We start from the raw sequence: 15,363 nt of genomic DNA on the forward strand, positions 1-15,363 counted from the left end.
TAGCCATTTCAATTTGATAAAAATTAATTCGCAGTTCATGTAACATTTCATCCATGAAACAAATCTAGTTCGCATCTGCATAATGCTTAGGTTAAAAGATTTCATTCATTATGCACTATTAGCACTTTTGAGAAAGACAGCTAAAAGATTAACATGCCTCAAGCTATTCTTGTGAAAGTTTTATGTAGTTCTTATAATCAATCATCAGTGTAAGTACATAAATACTACTAGTTTCAAAGCAGTCTTCAAAAGCAGCCTCGAAGATCTCCTGAAGAGTGGGCCAGATTAGTCTTATGGATATTTTATGCCTATTTAATCTCGGATTTGCAGAACAAAGAGCTTTATCGCGAAGTTTTATTATTCAATCTTAGAAATTACTTCAGGATTGCCACAAAAGTTTAATTGTTACTTGGGGTTACACCTTGTAAAACAAATTGTATGCCGTTTTTATTGTTGCGAAATGTTAAGATTCAAGCACATGGACAGTCAATAATAATTCAACTACAATATGGTATATTTTTTACTGAAAATGGTATTGTTGAGTAAATATTCTATACAGTTTAACATCAATAAAAACAATGTATGAAATCATAAGTAAACAGCAACAGTTGTGGTTACAGTATTACTTATGTCATGTTTGATGTTGAAACCACAAGGCAAAGTGTTTTTTGCTATGCGGGAGATCCGCTAAGATGAATCCGTTGTATCCAAACGAACTGTCAAAATCTGTATCCAAACGAGCATGACGTCACGATTCGGACAACATCAATGGAACGCATGACGTCATATTCAATCGTCGCACTTTTGAAAATTACTACTTACACGCTTGAAACATTTTAGTCAGCGGTGAGCCATTTTACGAGACGTTTCGGATCAGCTGATCGCTCATTTCATGAATGAAAATTTGACAGGAGGTTGCGCCCAAGCCCGTGAGTGTTAATATCAATATCAACACTGTTGTCGTTTCGTAAAAAAGACTATTGGCTTTTTTAGCGATGTTGAGATAATTCCATATTTATTCTGAATCTGCATGCAAAACTGACCCGAAATCCAAATTTTCATGAATTTTGATGCCCGGTAACCCATTTAAAAATCAAATTAAAGTTTGTATGGGAGCGATTTGATGAATCAACCCTCGTCGGATTTTGTACTGGGAGGAGCTGTCAAGCAGTTACTCAGCTGTCAAAAGGTGATTTTGAATTTTTTCTTTGAAATTGATTTTAGGTATCAAAACAAAGTTCTAAAAATCTGAAAAAAATCATAGTTGCTCAGAAAAAGGTGCTCTTTTGTTTAAAAATAAAAAAAAACGTTGATATTTTCTAAATTTAAAAACCCAATTAGTCCATCTTACGAGCCGATTTTATGAATGAATTTTGACAGGAGGTAGCGTCCAATAGAGTTTTGCATCGAAATTTAACCTCAAGTTTCTCCCCGAGAGAGAAAAGAACGGCAACGAATGGGAATAAAAAAAAAACACCGGAAAATGTCAAAATGCGTGTGGGAGAGAAAAGGAAGGGACGAACGAGAATGAACCAAACGTTCATTCGTGACGTCATCTTGCAGTATCTTATAACCCGTGAAAATCAATATCATCATCAACATTGTTGTCACTTCGTAAAATGGCTTATATTGTGCCTGCAGAAAAAAATCGGAAGCGATGTGTCGCTGGACTGCAGATGAACCTCCAGCGACGATCATAATATATTCATAGAGTGTAGTCCTTGGTGTAGTCTTGTTTCACGAATTGACAAAACTTAAAAATTAAACATAAAAATTAATAAATAGAGAAATAAATATTTCGCTGTAAATTGATGCTTAACTATCAAATTTCAAATAATCGAGATAATACATTTAAAAAATGTATTATAATACAATGAAATTCACAAAATTTCGATAAAATCATTGAAATTTTTAAGGATCTTCGTCATGGATCAAGACAACTTTTGTTGGCTAACATACCGTAATTTTTATTTACTTCCACGCTGCATTTCCCCGACGACGCATATTGAAATTGGAAGAATGGTCACAAGCAAGACGAAGAGCTTTTGGAGAAGCTGATCACAATTTATTGCAAATAAGTAAATACTTTTCAATAGCTCTCTGTTCTACAAAACCCAACGCCGGTCAATACAGGATGACTTTACACGCTTTAAACACTTTTTTGCGCAATCGAAGATGCCGACGTCGGTGACGACCAGTATCATGGCCGCTGAGGTGTCCGTTCGACAGCATCCGATGCCGCTGCGGATTGTTCCATGATTAGCTTCGATTTTATGTAGGTTTGGTAAGTTCAAATGCCATCAGGAGCACGTCAAAAAACGGATAAGAACGAACAAATCTAGCCAAAAATCGCTCCGGAACTCAGATTGAAAACGTAAGCACGTAGCACGGTAGCCAGCTTAAGGTAAATAATGGTAGCTGGTAGCGAAACGTCAGGACTGCACTGACAGTTCCATTGACGTCGCTGGAAATCGTCGCGTCGCTGGACTGTCCAGCGAATTGCAGGTTAGTGCTGCAGCGACAATACGGCCCTACGCATTGCTTTGATTTTTAAGGACAAACGTCTTGAAATCCCGCTAAAACAGTGCATCAGAACTTCAGACGCACAAATTTTAACAAGCAAGCTTCAAACAGCAGTGTATTTCATTATTCTGTTCTTACTCACTTGTAATAAACTTAAAATGAGAAGATCAGGTGCGCTGGTTTTGTTTACGAAGAAATTTGAGTTCTCGAAATCGTGAGTAGGTGCCAGAGTCGGCCATTGTGGCATCCATTTTGGGATTCTAACAAGTCTGTCTTTAAGGAATTTTGATATTTCGTGGCCTCGTTGTTTACAAAATCCCAATAAAAGTAAAAGAAAGGGCGAAAATTCCGTGCAGAGCCTTATAATTATTATAGATTAGATTGCACCGTAACCTAGCGATTTATGACCAAAAAGTGCAACCATACTTGTATCTTGTCACTTCAATTTGAAGAAGAGAGAGTCGATGAAGAGAACTCGCTCATGTTACTTTCGCCCTTATTTAAACTTAATCTAGATATGGTTCGTGCAGTTGAAAATCGGATTTTTTTTTAATGTCTGTATTAACAAGATTTTTAGCCCTAGGCTAGTTCATCTCGGGAACCACGCTTTACTTCCCTTGCGATGGAAGAACTCACATTTTGCGAGTTTGTCGGGAGTTGGATTCGATCCCAGGTCCTTGGCGTGATAGTCAAGTGTTCTAACCATCACACTAGGTCCACTCCACAGAATCGGAATTTTTTGACACGCGAAAATCAATTATATTCCTAAACCGTGCGTTGGACGTACGTCGGGCACAGTGCGTCGGATGGAGGACCAGATCCGCTGTCCAGCACACTACGTTCGACGTTAGGTTTATCGTAAGGGGACGGCAACTTAGTTTTTCACTATGTCGAACTCCATAGTGAAAAAATAAGTTTGGATTGTGCCTCCTTACGTGGAGCATAAATTTTACTCCAGCCAAAATATTCACCAACACAGTCGTGAAATTTGAATGTTTACCTTTTTACGAGGGATATCGGTGCAAAACGCTCATATCACATTTCTCATAAAAGTGTTATTCATGAAAAAGCTGCATTATTTGATAATTTTCAATTTGAGACTGTCGATGTTTAGGTAAAGTTCCTACAGAGAGTGATAATTGTTTGTGAAAAGTCACACAATAACTCTTTTTGTAAATTTTGTTCGCCGAAGTGCGTTTTTCCTTATTTTCTCCCGCTGCTGTATTGAGTGAATGTTGGTATTAGTGTGCTCTGGTTGCGTATGATAAGCGGCAACATAATCAGATCACCGTAGCACTAGCACCCCCGTGGTTTATCGTATTGTCGCGACGAGACCCCTCGTCATCGATCAACTGTGGCCGGTCAATGCGATGGTCACAACTGTGCCTGTCCGAACGGTCAGCAGCGTAAAGGGAGAGAGAATAAAAACAAAACCGGGGATAGGTATAACGATCAAAAACCGTGACCAAGCAACTTCGAATGAAAATTGATAGTAGGCGCAAATTTATTTGGTTGAATTTGAGAGGTTTCTCGTGAAATTTAGTTCTATTTCATGCTTAATTCTTAAAAGGTAGTTGAATTCAATAAGTGAAGTCTAGCATTGAAATGTGTGATACATGCAGATACGTAGTTTCTTAATCTAATAGTACGGTGAGTGGGACATGATACGTGCAACATAATTTATTCCTTAAAACTACTTAAATCTAATGGAATTACGCTTAACTATAGGACTATATACAAATATCTAAGCTGAAGCATATATTGGATTCTGAACGGTGCTGATAAACTATAAATATTGTAAGTAATTGAACTTGTTAATCATTATCAGTTAACCTTAACAATTCGTACATTCAGACAGTAATCCCCATATCTAAGACCTATCGAGGCGTGGTATGATCCTTGATGTCGAAGGTCACCAAAATTGTGAGTAGGCAATGTATATTAAAATTAAGATGGAAACAATAATTAAAATACATTTACAGCTAAAAGCTTACCATCACTAAATCCAAGGTTTGCTGTTTAGACTTGACAGACCCCCACAACATTCTTTTAGAATTTTGTACGTGGGTAATCGATATGACGGGACATCACGACCAATCGATGTACCAGTGCAAGACATGCCACGGAGCGGACCCGGTAAGTGCTCATATGTTCACCTGCGACCGGTGCCGTGAATGGGAGCACTTTCGGTGCGCCGGGATCAGCGAAGCCGCCCAAAGCCGTCCCTTCATCTGTAAGCTCTGCAGGAAAGGTGAAACGAGCACACAACGAGTGCTTAGGTCACAGACGAAAGGTAACCCACTTACTAACCCATCGGTAGCAGGTGCCCCCTCAAATAAGGGCAGCAAGATGTCGTCTGTCCGCAGTTTCAGCTCCCGGTCGTCAGTTGTAAAGGCGCAACTGGAACTGGCAGAAGAGGAAACCAGGATGAAGCAGAAGGAGCTTGAAGAGGAAGAAGAACTCAAGACGCTTGAGCTGGAAGAAGAAAGGAAGCAGTTAGAGGCGAAGAAGAAGTTAGTTGAAGAAGAAGCCCGCTTGCGGCAGCGGACGCTGGAAGCGAATCGGGAGCGTCTGGCGAAGCAACAATCGATCCGCCGAGAATCGTTGGAGAAGAGGAACGAGATTCTGTTGCAGATATCCGAACGCGGGAGTGTGTTGGAGTCTACGACCAGTTCCGTCGAAAAGGTTTCAAAATGGTTGAACACCCACCCTCCTGGAGGGATGACCGAAGGAAACATCGCAGGGGCACAAATTGACCCCCTTTCTTCGGCCCCAAATGGACTACAGGGAGGTATTTCGTGCACCGTTCCAAAGCCTTCGCGAACCGGATCTACCTCAGCCCTACCACCCAATTTCCCACGACAGGTAACGGAGAATGGTCAGCCTTTGGACACGCTACGATCCGGGCTGCACGCCTCCGGGGTCCCCATAATTAACCCGAGCCACACCCTTCCGAGGACCGTCTTTCCACGAGAAGTGCACTCGGTTACCGTTAGGGAACCATTCCAACAGTACGTTGCATCTTCCCGGCCGTTTCGTGACCCCCGCTTAGTTCCAACTGCTAGTCCGTTAAATTCCCCAGCGGTGTATTCATGTCCGCCGATGATCCAACACGCAGCAAGGCCGATTATCGACGAAGGAAATCAAGCTGTGCACATTAACCAACGCTCGGCGCCTTCCATGGATACGCCTCTCCATCATAGTTCGATGCGGAATCCCAGATCAGTCGTCCTCCACTCTAATACACCCGTTGCGGATCAGCGTTTCCAGGATCGGGATTCTTTTCCCGAACATGGCTTATCGGGTGATAGGTTTAGCCGAAGAACGATGCCCAAAGCTCAAGAAATGCGTCTGGAGGCCGGTGTCCTTAGCACCCAACAGATAGCTGCACGGCAGGTCGTCGGTAAAGATTTGCCGTCGTTCAACGGAAACCCTACGGACTGGCCGATGTTCATAACCTCCTTCGAACAATCTACCGTTGCATGTGGGTATTCAAACGCCGAAAATCTGGTGCGCCTCCAACGATGCCTCACGGGACATGCTCGAGAAGCTGTACGAAGCCGGCTTCTACTCCCAGCTAACGTACCACACGTCGTTGATACCCTACGAACGCTCTACGGTCGGCCAGAGTTGTTAATTCGTTCGCTCCACGAGAAGATAAAGGGTACTCCTGGTCCTAGGCACGATCGACCGGAAACGATACTCGAGTTCGGCTTGGTGGTTCAAAACTTTGTTGACCACCTGCAAGCCGCGCAACAGGAAGAGCATCTGTCAAACCCGATGCTCCTGCAGGAACTGGTAGAGAAACTGCCAGGTTCAATGCGGATGGACTGGGCGGCCTTCAAAAGCCAACACTTTCGAGCAACCGTGACAACATTTGGCGAGTTTATGACCAAACTGGTAAAAGCGGCCAGCGAGGTCAGCTTCGAGATTCCGGGGCTATGGAAGGGCCTGAACGACGGAAAGCAACAGCGAACGAAGGAAAGAGCCAGGATTCAGACACACTCCGCCGAAGAAACCTCTTCCTCGAGACCTGTCGACACCAGTACGCGCAAAACTCCTAAACCGTGTGCTATTTGCGATCGTGAAGGGCATAGAGTGGCAGAGTGCTCAAAATTCAAGCAGTTGAGTATTGACGATCGTTGGAAGTCGGTGCAAAACAAAAACTTGTGCAGGACGTGCCTGAACAACCACGGCAAGTGGCCTTGCAAGTCATGGCAGGGATGCGGAAGTTCAGGATGTAAGTTGAAGCATCACACCCTTCTTCATTCGCCATCTACTCCACCGACTTCTTCGCATTCCGTGAACGTATCATCCAGCCAGCTTTCTGCTGGCGAACACCGAACTCTTTTTCGGGTTTTACCAGTCATCCTTTGCGGAAGAGAGAAAACCGTTACCGTCTTCGCATTCATCGATGAAGGATCTCAAATTACCATGTTGGAGGAGAAAGTCGCTAAAGAGCTCGGCGTAACTGGACCGAAGAAGCCGCTCACTCTCCAGTGGACGGGCAATGTAAAACGCAGTGAACCAGGATCGCAAGAAGTTAGCCTGAAAATTGCTGGGAAAAATAGCGGGATATGCTATGATCTACGACAGGCGCGCACGGTAAGCTGTTTACTGTTGCCCACTCAGAGCATGAATTACCGCGAACTGTGTGCTCAATTTCCACACCTCAGAGGCCTCCCCATAGAAGATCAAGATCTCGTTCAACCAAAATTGTTGATTGGGCTAGACAATCTTCGGCTTGTAGTACCGCAGAAGCTGCGCGAAGGTGGAGCACATGATCCCATTGCTGCAAAATGCCGCTTGGGTTGGAGTATCTACGGCAGTACATCTACAAATTCCGTGGCCAGAGTTAGAGTCAATTTTCACACCGCTGCTGAGCAGAGTCCAGACGACCTCCTCAATGCGCAGTTGCGAGACTACTTCGCGCTTGAGAACTGCGGCGTTGCTGCTCCAGCCGAGAAACTCGAGTCGGAAGAGGACAAGAGAGCGAGACGACTGCTCGAGGAAACCACACGGCGAACGGCGACCGGGTTCGAAACAGGTCTTTTGTGGAGGTCCGATACCCAAGAGTTTCCAGACACATACCCAATGGCTCTTCGGCGGCTGAAATGTTTGGAGAAAAAACTGCAGGGCAATTCTTCAATGATGGAACGCGTGCGAGAACAAATCATCGATTTCGAAACGAAGGGCTATATTCGCAAGGTCAGCGAAGCGGAGCAGTCCAAACTGGATTACCGGAAAACCTGGTTTCTCCCCTTAGGAATTGTCCTGAACCCAAAAAAGCCCGGAAAGTTGCGACTCATTTGGGACGCGGCAGCAAAGGTCGGTGGAGTGTCGTTCAACACACATTTGCTAAAGGGGCCAGATTTGCTCACGCCTCTACCACGCGTCCTCAGTGGCTTCCGATTGTTTCCTGTGGCAATTTCAGGAGATATAAGGGAGATGTTTCTGCAAATAAGGCTGCAACCCGGGGACCGCAACGCTCAAATGTTCCTGTTCCGCAACCATCCTCAAGATCCAGTGCAAACCTACGCAATTGACGTCACCATGTTCGGATCGACCTGCTCTCCGTCGTCGGCACAATATGTCAAAAACGTGAATGCTGAACAACATGCTGAACACTATCCACGGGCAGCGGCCGCCATCATAGAACACCATTATGTGGACGATTACTTGGACAGCTTCCGGACTGTGGAAGAGGCCGTCCAAGTCGTAAATGATGTCAAGCTCGTTCACTCCAGAGGCGGATTCGAAATTCGCAATTTCCTCTGCAATAAGGGCGAAGTCCTGCGGCGAACTGGGGAGATCGAACCAGATTCGTCCAAGGAATTCGCCCTCGTACGAGCAGAAACAACCGAATCAGTGTTAGGAATGAAATGGCTCCCAGAAGATGATGTTTTCACTTACACATTTGCTATGCGTAACGATTTGAAACCGATTCTCGCTGATAAGCACATCCCAACGAAGCGGGAGGTTCTCAAGGTGATCATGAGCCTGTTCGACCCTCTGGGCTTCATAGCGTATTTTCTTGTGCACGGCAAGGTGTTGATGCAAGATATTTGGGCGTCGGGCATCGACTGGGACGACGAAATTGGCGAGGAGCTTCTTCTCCGTTGGCAGCAGTGGACGAGTTACTTTCCGCAGTTGGATAGCTTACGCATTCCGCGATGCTACTTCCAATCCCCGTTTCCTACAAACTTTGATCGGCTAGAACTCCACGTATTAGTCGACGCCAGCGATTCTGCCTACGCGTGTGTCGCGTATTATCGATTGGAGACAGAAAGTGGCGTGCAAGTGGCGCTGATCGGTGCCAAAACCAAAGTGGCCCCGTTAAAAGTATTGTCGATCCCCCGTCTGGAATTAAAGGCCGCCATTCTAGGAGTTCGCATGCTGGAAACTGTCCAAGGCTATCACACCTACCCTATTAGCCGAAGGATTCTCTGGAGTGACTCCAGTACCGTACTTGCCTGGATACGATCTGAGCATCGTCGGTACAACAAATTCGTCGCTGTGCGAATCGGCGAAATCCTCACGGCGACCAACGCTCAGGAGTGGAGATGGGTCCCTTCCGGGATGAACACCGCTGACATTGCCACTAAGTGGAAAGGTGGTCCAGATTTTTCCCATAATAGCCCGTGGTTCCGGGGTCCTGCATTCCTAAGTCGGTCCGACGAGCACTGGCCACAGCAAACAACGATCCATACGACACATGAAGAGCTTCGAGTCAACCACGTCCATTCTTCAACATCCCCGTTAATCGATGCAACACGGTTCAGTCAATGGACCAAGATTCACCGCACTACGGCGTACGTCATCCGATTTGTTCAAAATCTACGGCGAAAATGTGAAGGTTCAACATTGCAGTTAGGAGTTCTGCAGCAAGAGGAGCTGAAGTGTGCAGAGGAGGTGCTGTGGAAGGTAGCACAAGCGGATGCCTTTCCGGAAGAAATTGCTGCCCTTTCAAACGCTCAAGAATATCCAAATGCGCGTCATAGACGCGTTCCGAAATCCAGTCCTATATATAAGAACTGGCCATTTCTAGACGAGCGAGGAGTGCTCCGGATGCGCGGAAGAATCGGGGCCGCAGCCTTCATCCCAACCGAAACTAAGTTTCCAGCGATCCTTCCTAGGCAACACATAATCACGTTTCTTCTTACAGACTGGTACCACCGCCGATTCCGCCACGCCAACCGGGAAACAGTCGCCAACGAAATACGCCAACGTTTCGAAATCGCCAAACTTCGAGCACTCATTCAAAAGGTCATGAAGGCCTGCATGATGTGTAAAGTGGCGAGAGCCACACCCAATCCTCCAGCGATGGCACCGCTTCCTGCCGCACGGCTGCAACCATTCGTTCGTCCATTCACGTTCGTCGGGCTGGACTATTTCGGTCCAGTATTGGTCAAGGTCGGCCGAAGCCAGGTAAAAAGATGGGTTGCTCTTTTCACCTGCCTCACAATCCGTGCTGTGCACTTGGAGGTAGTGCATAGCCTGTCAACCGAGTCGTGTGTCATGGCAGTCCGCCGCTTCATCGCGAGACGTGGTACCCCGGCGGAATTCTATACAGACAATGGTACATGCTTCCAAGGGGCCAACAAAGAACTGGAAAAGGAGAAGTTGGACGCTCGAAACAATGCTCTAGCTGCTACATTCACCACCACAACCACGAAATGGCGCTTCATTCCGCCGGCCGCTCCTCATATGGGGGGTGTTTGGGAGCGTCTTGTAAGGTCGGTCAAGGTAGCACTAGGAACGGTTGCGACGGCACCACGCACACCTGACGATGAGGTTCTAGAAACTGCTCTGCTCGAAGCAGAAGCATTGATTAACGCTAGACCCCTAACCTACATTCCTCTTGAATCGGCGGATAAGGAAGCTCTCACCCCGAATCATTTCCTGTTGGGAACCTCTAACGGTGATAAGATTGCCCCCTTTGGACCAGTGGACAATCCAGCGGTACTACGTAGTGGCTGGCGGCTTGCTCAATCGATTACCCAAGAGTTTTGGGCAAGGTGGCTGAAGGAGTATCTTCCTGTGATTAGGCGCCAAGGAAAGTGGTTCGAGGAAAAACCAGATATAGCGGTAGATGACCTAGTGTTGGTCGTGAGTGGATCGGCAAGGGACCAGTGGGTGAGAGGACGTGTAGAAGCGGTGGTTCCCGGACGGGACGGAAGAGTTCGTCAAGCCTTCGTTCGGACTGCATCAGGAGTTCTGCGGCGACCAGCAGTGAAGCTTGCGGTGCTCGACGTGCGAGAAAGTAGCGAACCTATTGCAAGAGTTCCTGGGAACCGGAAGTCGGACCAAGGTTCACGGGAGGGGGGATGTCGCGACGAGACCCCTCGTCATCGATCAACTGTGGCCGGTCAATGCGATGGTCACAACTGTGCCTGTCCGAACGGTCAGCAGCGTAAAGGGAGAGAGAATAAAAACAAAACCGGGGATAGGTATAACGATCAAAAACCGTGACCAAGCAACTTCGAATGAAAATTGATAGTAGGCGCAAATTTATTTGGTTGAATTTGAGAGGTTTCTCGTGAAATTTAGTTCTATTTCATGCTTAATTCTTAAAAGGTAGTTGAATTCAATAAGTGAAGTCTAGCATTGAAATGTGTGATACATGCAGATACGTAGTTTCTTAATCTAATAGTACGGTGAGTGGGACATGATACGTGCAACATAATTTATTCCTTAAAACTACTTAAATCTAATGGAATTACGCTTAACTATAGGACTATATACAAATATCTAAGCTGAAGCATATATTGGATTCTGAACGGTGCTGATAAACTATAAATATTGTAAGTAATTGAACTTGTTAATCATTATCAGTTAACCTTAACAATTCGTACATTCAGACAGTAATCCCCATATCTAAGACCTATCGAGGCGTGGTATGATCCTTGATGTCGAAGGTCACCAAAATTGTGAGTAGGCAATGTATATTAAAATTAAGATGGAAACAATAATTAAAATACATTTACAGCTAAAAGCTTACCATCACTAAATCCAAGGTTTGCTGTTCGAGCACTCATTCAAAAGGTCATGAAGGCCTGCATGATGTGTAAAGTGGCGAGAGCCACACCCAATCCTCCAGCGATGGCACCGCTTCCTGCCGCACGGCTGCAACCATTCGTTCGTCCATTCACGTTCGTCGGGCTGGACTATTTCGGTCCAGTATTGGTCAAGGTCGGCCGAAGCCAGGTAAAAAGATGGGTTGCTCTTTTCACCTGCCTCACAATCCGTGCTGTGCACTTGGAGGTAGTGCATAGCCTGTCAACCGAGTCGTGTGTCATGGCAGTCCGCCGCTTCATCGCGAGACGTGGTACCCCGGCGGAATTCTATACAGACAATGGTACATGCTTCCAAGGGGCCAACAAAGAACTGGAAAAGGAGAAGTTGGACGCTCGAAACAATGCTCTAGCTGCTACATTCACCACCACAACCACGAAATGGCGCTTCATTCCGCCGGCCGCTCCTCATATGGGGGGTGTTTGGGAGCGTCTTGTAAGGTCGGTCAAGGTAGCACTAGGAACGGTTGCGACGGCACCACGCACACCTGACGATGAGGTTCTAGAAACTGCTCTGCTCGAAGCAGAAGCATTGATTAACGCTAGACCCCTAACCTACATTCCTCTTGAATCGGCGGATAAGGAAGCTCTCACCCCGAATCATTTCCTGTTGGGAACCTCTAACGGTGATAAGATTGCCCCCTTTGGACCAGTGGACAATCCAGCGGTACTACGTAGTGGCTGGCGGCTTGCTCAATCGATTACCCAAGAGTTTTGGGCAAGGTGGCTGAAGGAGTATCTTCCTGTGATTAGGCGCCAAGGAAAGTGGTTCGAGGAAAAACCAGATATAGCGGTAGATGACCTAGTGTTGGTCGTGAGTGGATCGGCAAGGGACCAGTGGGTGAGAGGACGTGTAGAAGCGGTGGTTCCCGGACGGGACGGAAGAGTTCGTCAAGCCTTCGTTCGGACTGCATCAGGAGTTCTGCGGCGACCAGCAGTGAAGCTTGCGGTGCTCGACGTGCGAGAAAGTAGCGAACCTATTGCAAGAGTTCCTGGGAACCGGAAGTCGGACCAAGGTTCACGGGAGGGGGGATGTCGCGACGAGACCCCTCGTCATCGATCAACTGTGGCCGGTCAATGCGATGGTCACAACTGTGCCTGTCCGAACGGTCAGCAGCGTAAAGGGAGAGAGAATAAAAACAAAACCGGGGATAGGTATTGTAAAATACGGCTAACCGGGGAGAGCTCTTTCTGGGGTAAATGATCAAACCACTTCTAGTACGTTTGCTATCCAGACCAGGAATGAGCTATGCTCTTCTCTGTCAGCTTTTATTAGTTTCTATTTACATATACATTTACATTTTGATGATGGTCAGCACTACACTGATAGTGCTTCTTCTGATCTCGCATACACAAGAGAATACAATACAATTATAATTCAGTACACTGATAAAAATAACTAATTCTAATTCCGAAGATGTCCCAACCTAGACACAACAACTTCTTCACCCTTAGAGAGTTTGTTCTTATTCTATTTTCTGAATCTCGAGAGAATGCTAATTCATTTATAAAGTTCAACGCAATTCAATTTCATAGACTAATCGTAATAAACAAAATCTGAATCGGTCTTGTTTGCTCTTTGGCGTTTCGAACGCCTCAACTCCACTGACGGCGACTGTTCCAATATCCTTTTCCGTCTTGTTCTTAATGTCACGCCCGGACCTACTGCAGGCTCGTCTGGACCAACAGTTGTCGGTATTCCACCTGCGCTTGCCATGCTTCGGTCATTCGATATTGGAAGCATCACGCTAGGACGGTCAGAGGGATCCGGCTCAGTGTATTGCCGTAGTTGTGTGCGATGAGCTGTTGTTCGCACGCTTCCAATTTCCACCGAATATCTGCTTTACTTCACCACACTAGCCAATCAGCCAGCGTATGGATCACGAGGAACGATTGATACAGCAGTAAATCTCGGGCAATCTCCCTTCTAGATGCGCCAGGGGTGATACGGATGTCCAGGCTAGCCCTTGCCACTGAGCAGGGAATGCGAGTGCCAATCAGCGAAAAACTCTCAGCCCGGGTGACCACCGGTAATGATAAGCTTAACCAGATTCAACCGAGCCCAGTTAGACTAGGTCCTGTCCAAACGTAGGATGAAAACTCAACTTCTTAGAAACCACCGTCCTTCAGTATTGTCAGCTGCCAAAGCGGTTCCTTACACACTGATGACGAGGCAAGTGACGATGGCACGTGTTCTGCTGCGGCCGAAAACACTAAGTCTGCTATCACTACTAAACGTGACTAAACTGCGATTCACTGTTAACGAGTTTTCACAAATGTTCTTCACGAATTGCACGCCTTCCAAATTATCCTTCGTCGACAGATGTAAAATACGGCTAACCGGGGAGAGCTCTTTCTGGGGTAAATGATCAAACCACTTCTAGTACGTTTGCTATCCAGACCAGGAATGAGCTATGCTCTTCTCTGTCAGCTTTTATTAGTTTCTATTTACATATACATTTACATTTTGATGATGGTCAGCACTACACTGATAGTGCTTCTTCTGATCTCGCATACACAAGAGAATACAATACAATTATAATTCAGTACACTGATAAAAATAACTAATTCTAATTCCGAAGATGTCCCAACCTAGACACAACAGGTATAACGATCAAAAACCGTGACCAAGCAACTTCGAATGAAAATTGATAGTAGGCGCAAATTTATTTGGTTGAATTTGAGAGGTTTCTCGTGAAATTTAGTTCTATTTCATGCTTAATTCTTAAAAGGTAGTTGAATTCAATAAGTGAAGTCTAGCATTGAAATGTGTGATACATGCAGATACGTAGTTTCTTAATCTAATAGTACGGTGAGTGGGACATGATACGTGCAACATAATTTATTCCTTAAAACTACTTAAATCTAATGGAATTACGCTTAACTATAGGACTATATACAAATATCTAAGCTGAAGCATATATTGGATTCTGAACGGTGCTGATAAACTATAAATATTGTAAGTAATTGAACTTGTTAATCATTATCAGTTAACCTTAACAATTCGTACATTCAGACAGTAATCCCCATATCTAAGACCTATCGAGGCGTGGTATGATCCTTGATGTCGAAGGTCACCAAAATTGTGAGTAGGCAATGTATATTAAAATTAAGATGGAAACAATAATTTAAATACATTTACAGCTAAAAGCTTACCATCACTAAATCCAAGGTTTGCTGTTTAGACTTGACAGACCCCCACAACACGTATGAATTAGGAGAAAAAACGCTTGTCGTGTGTGGGGAAAGTTCGGGCCCTCTATCCAGCGCACTTTGCCCGACGTACGTCCGACGAACGGTTTAGGAATATCATCGATTTTCGCGTGTCAAAAAATTCCGATTCTGTGGAGTGGACCTAGTGTGATGGTTAGAACACCTGACTATCACGCCGAGGACCTGGGATCGAATCCCACTCCCAACAAACTCGCAAAATGTGAGTTCTTCCATCGGAAGGGAAGTAAAGCGTGGGTCCCGAGATGAACTAGCCTAGGGCTAAAAATCTTGTTAATACAGATATTATTATCAATTTTGATAAAAATCAAAGTCCGATCGCCGCTCACTTTGGAAGCTGTGAACTTATATGCACTTTGATGATAAAGTACTCAAATGTAAGTAAAATAATGTCGACATGTTTTACACCTAAAAACAAGAAAATTTAAGCGCATATATTTACCTCGAAAAATGATAAATCGATTGTCGCGTGTCAAAAATTCCACAAACAATATTTATCTATTAAACTTTTTTTTAAGTTGGCCAAAACGCTAAA

The 15,363-nt window shown here is 45.3% G+C and overlaps 1 protein-coding gene and 1 long non-coding RNA gene across 6 annotated transcripts; both read left to right on the plus strand.

Annotated features, from left to right (window-relative positions):
* Positions 1-3,848: 3,848 nt before the first annotated feature.
* On the plus strand, positions 3,849-11,537 carry LOC115261511 (uncharacterized). 5 transcript variants are annotated; one of them, XR_009995938.1, is made up of 5 exons: positions 3,849-4,173; positions 4,252-4,320; positions 4,378-4,446; positions 4,506-11,180; positions 11,259-11,537. XR_009995938.1 is itself a non-coding variant. In XM_062844058.1 (2 exons), the coding sequence occupies exon 2, from the start codon at positions 4,600-4,602 to the stop codon at positions 10,993-10,995; it is 6,396 nt and encodes a 2,131-aa protein (XP_062700042.1). In that variant the 5' UTR covers positions 3,849-4,173; positions 4,252-4,599; the 3' UTR covers positions 10,996-11,227. The 5 variants fall into 5 exon arrangements, 1 of the variants encoding a protein (XP_062700042.1); XR_003894970.2 differs by having other exon boundaries at positions 4,252-11,180; positions 11,259-11,327; positions 11,385-11,537; XR_009995937.1 differs by having other exon boundaries at positions 4,378-11,180.
* A 2,670-nt stretch (positions 11,538-14,207) lies between these two features.
* On the plus strand, positions 14,208-14,682 carry LOC115261510 (uncharacterized). Its single transcript, XR_003894968.2, has 3 exons — positions 14,208-14,409; positions 14,488-14,556; positions 14,614-14,682. It is a non-coding gene; the product is annotated as an uncharacterized LOC115261510 (long non-coding RNA).
* The last annotated feature ends 681 nt before the right edge of the window (positions 14,683-15,363 follow it).

Source organism: Aedes albopictus, unplaced genomic scaffold, assembly GCF_035046485.1.
Source record: "Aedes albopictus strain Foshan unplaced genomic scaffold, AalbF5 HiC_scaffold_799, whole genome shotgun sequence".
Lineage (NCBI taxonomy): Eukaryota > Metazoa > Arthropoda > Insecta > Diptera > Culicidae > Aedes > Aedes albopictus.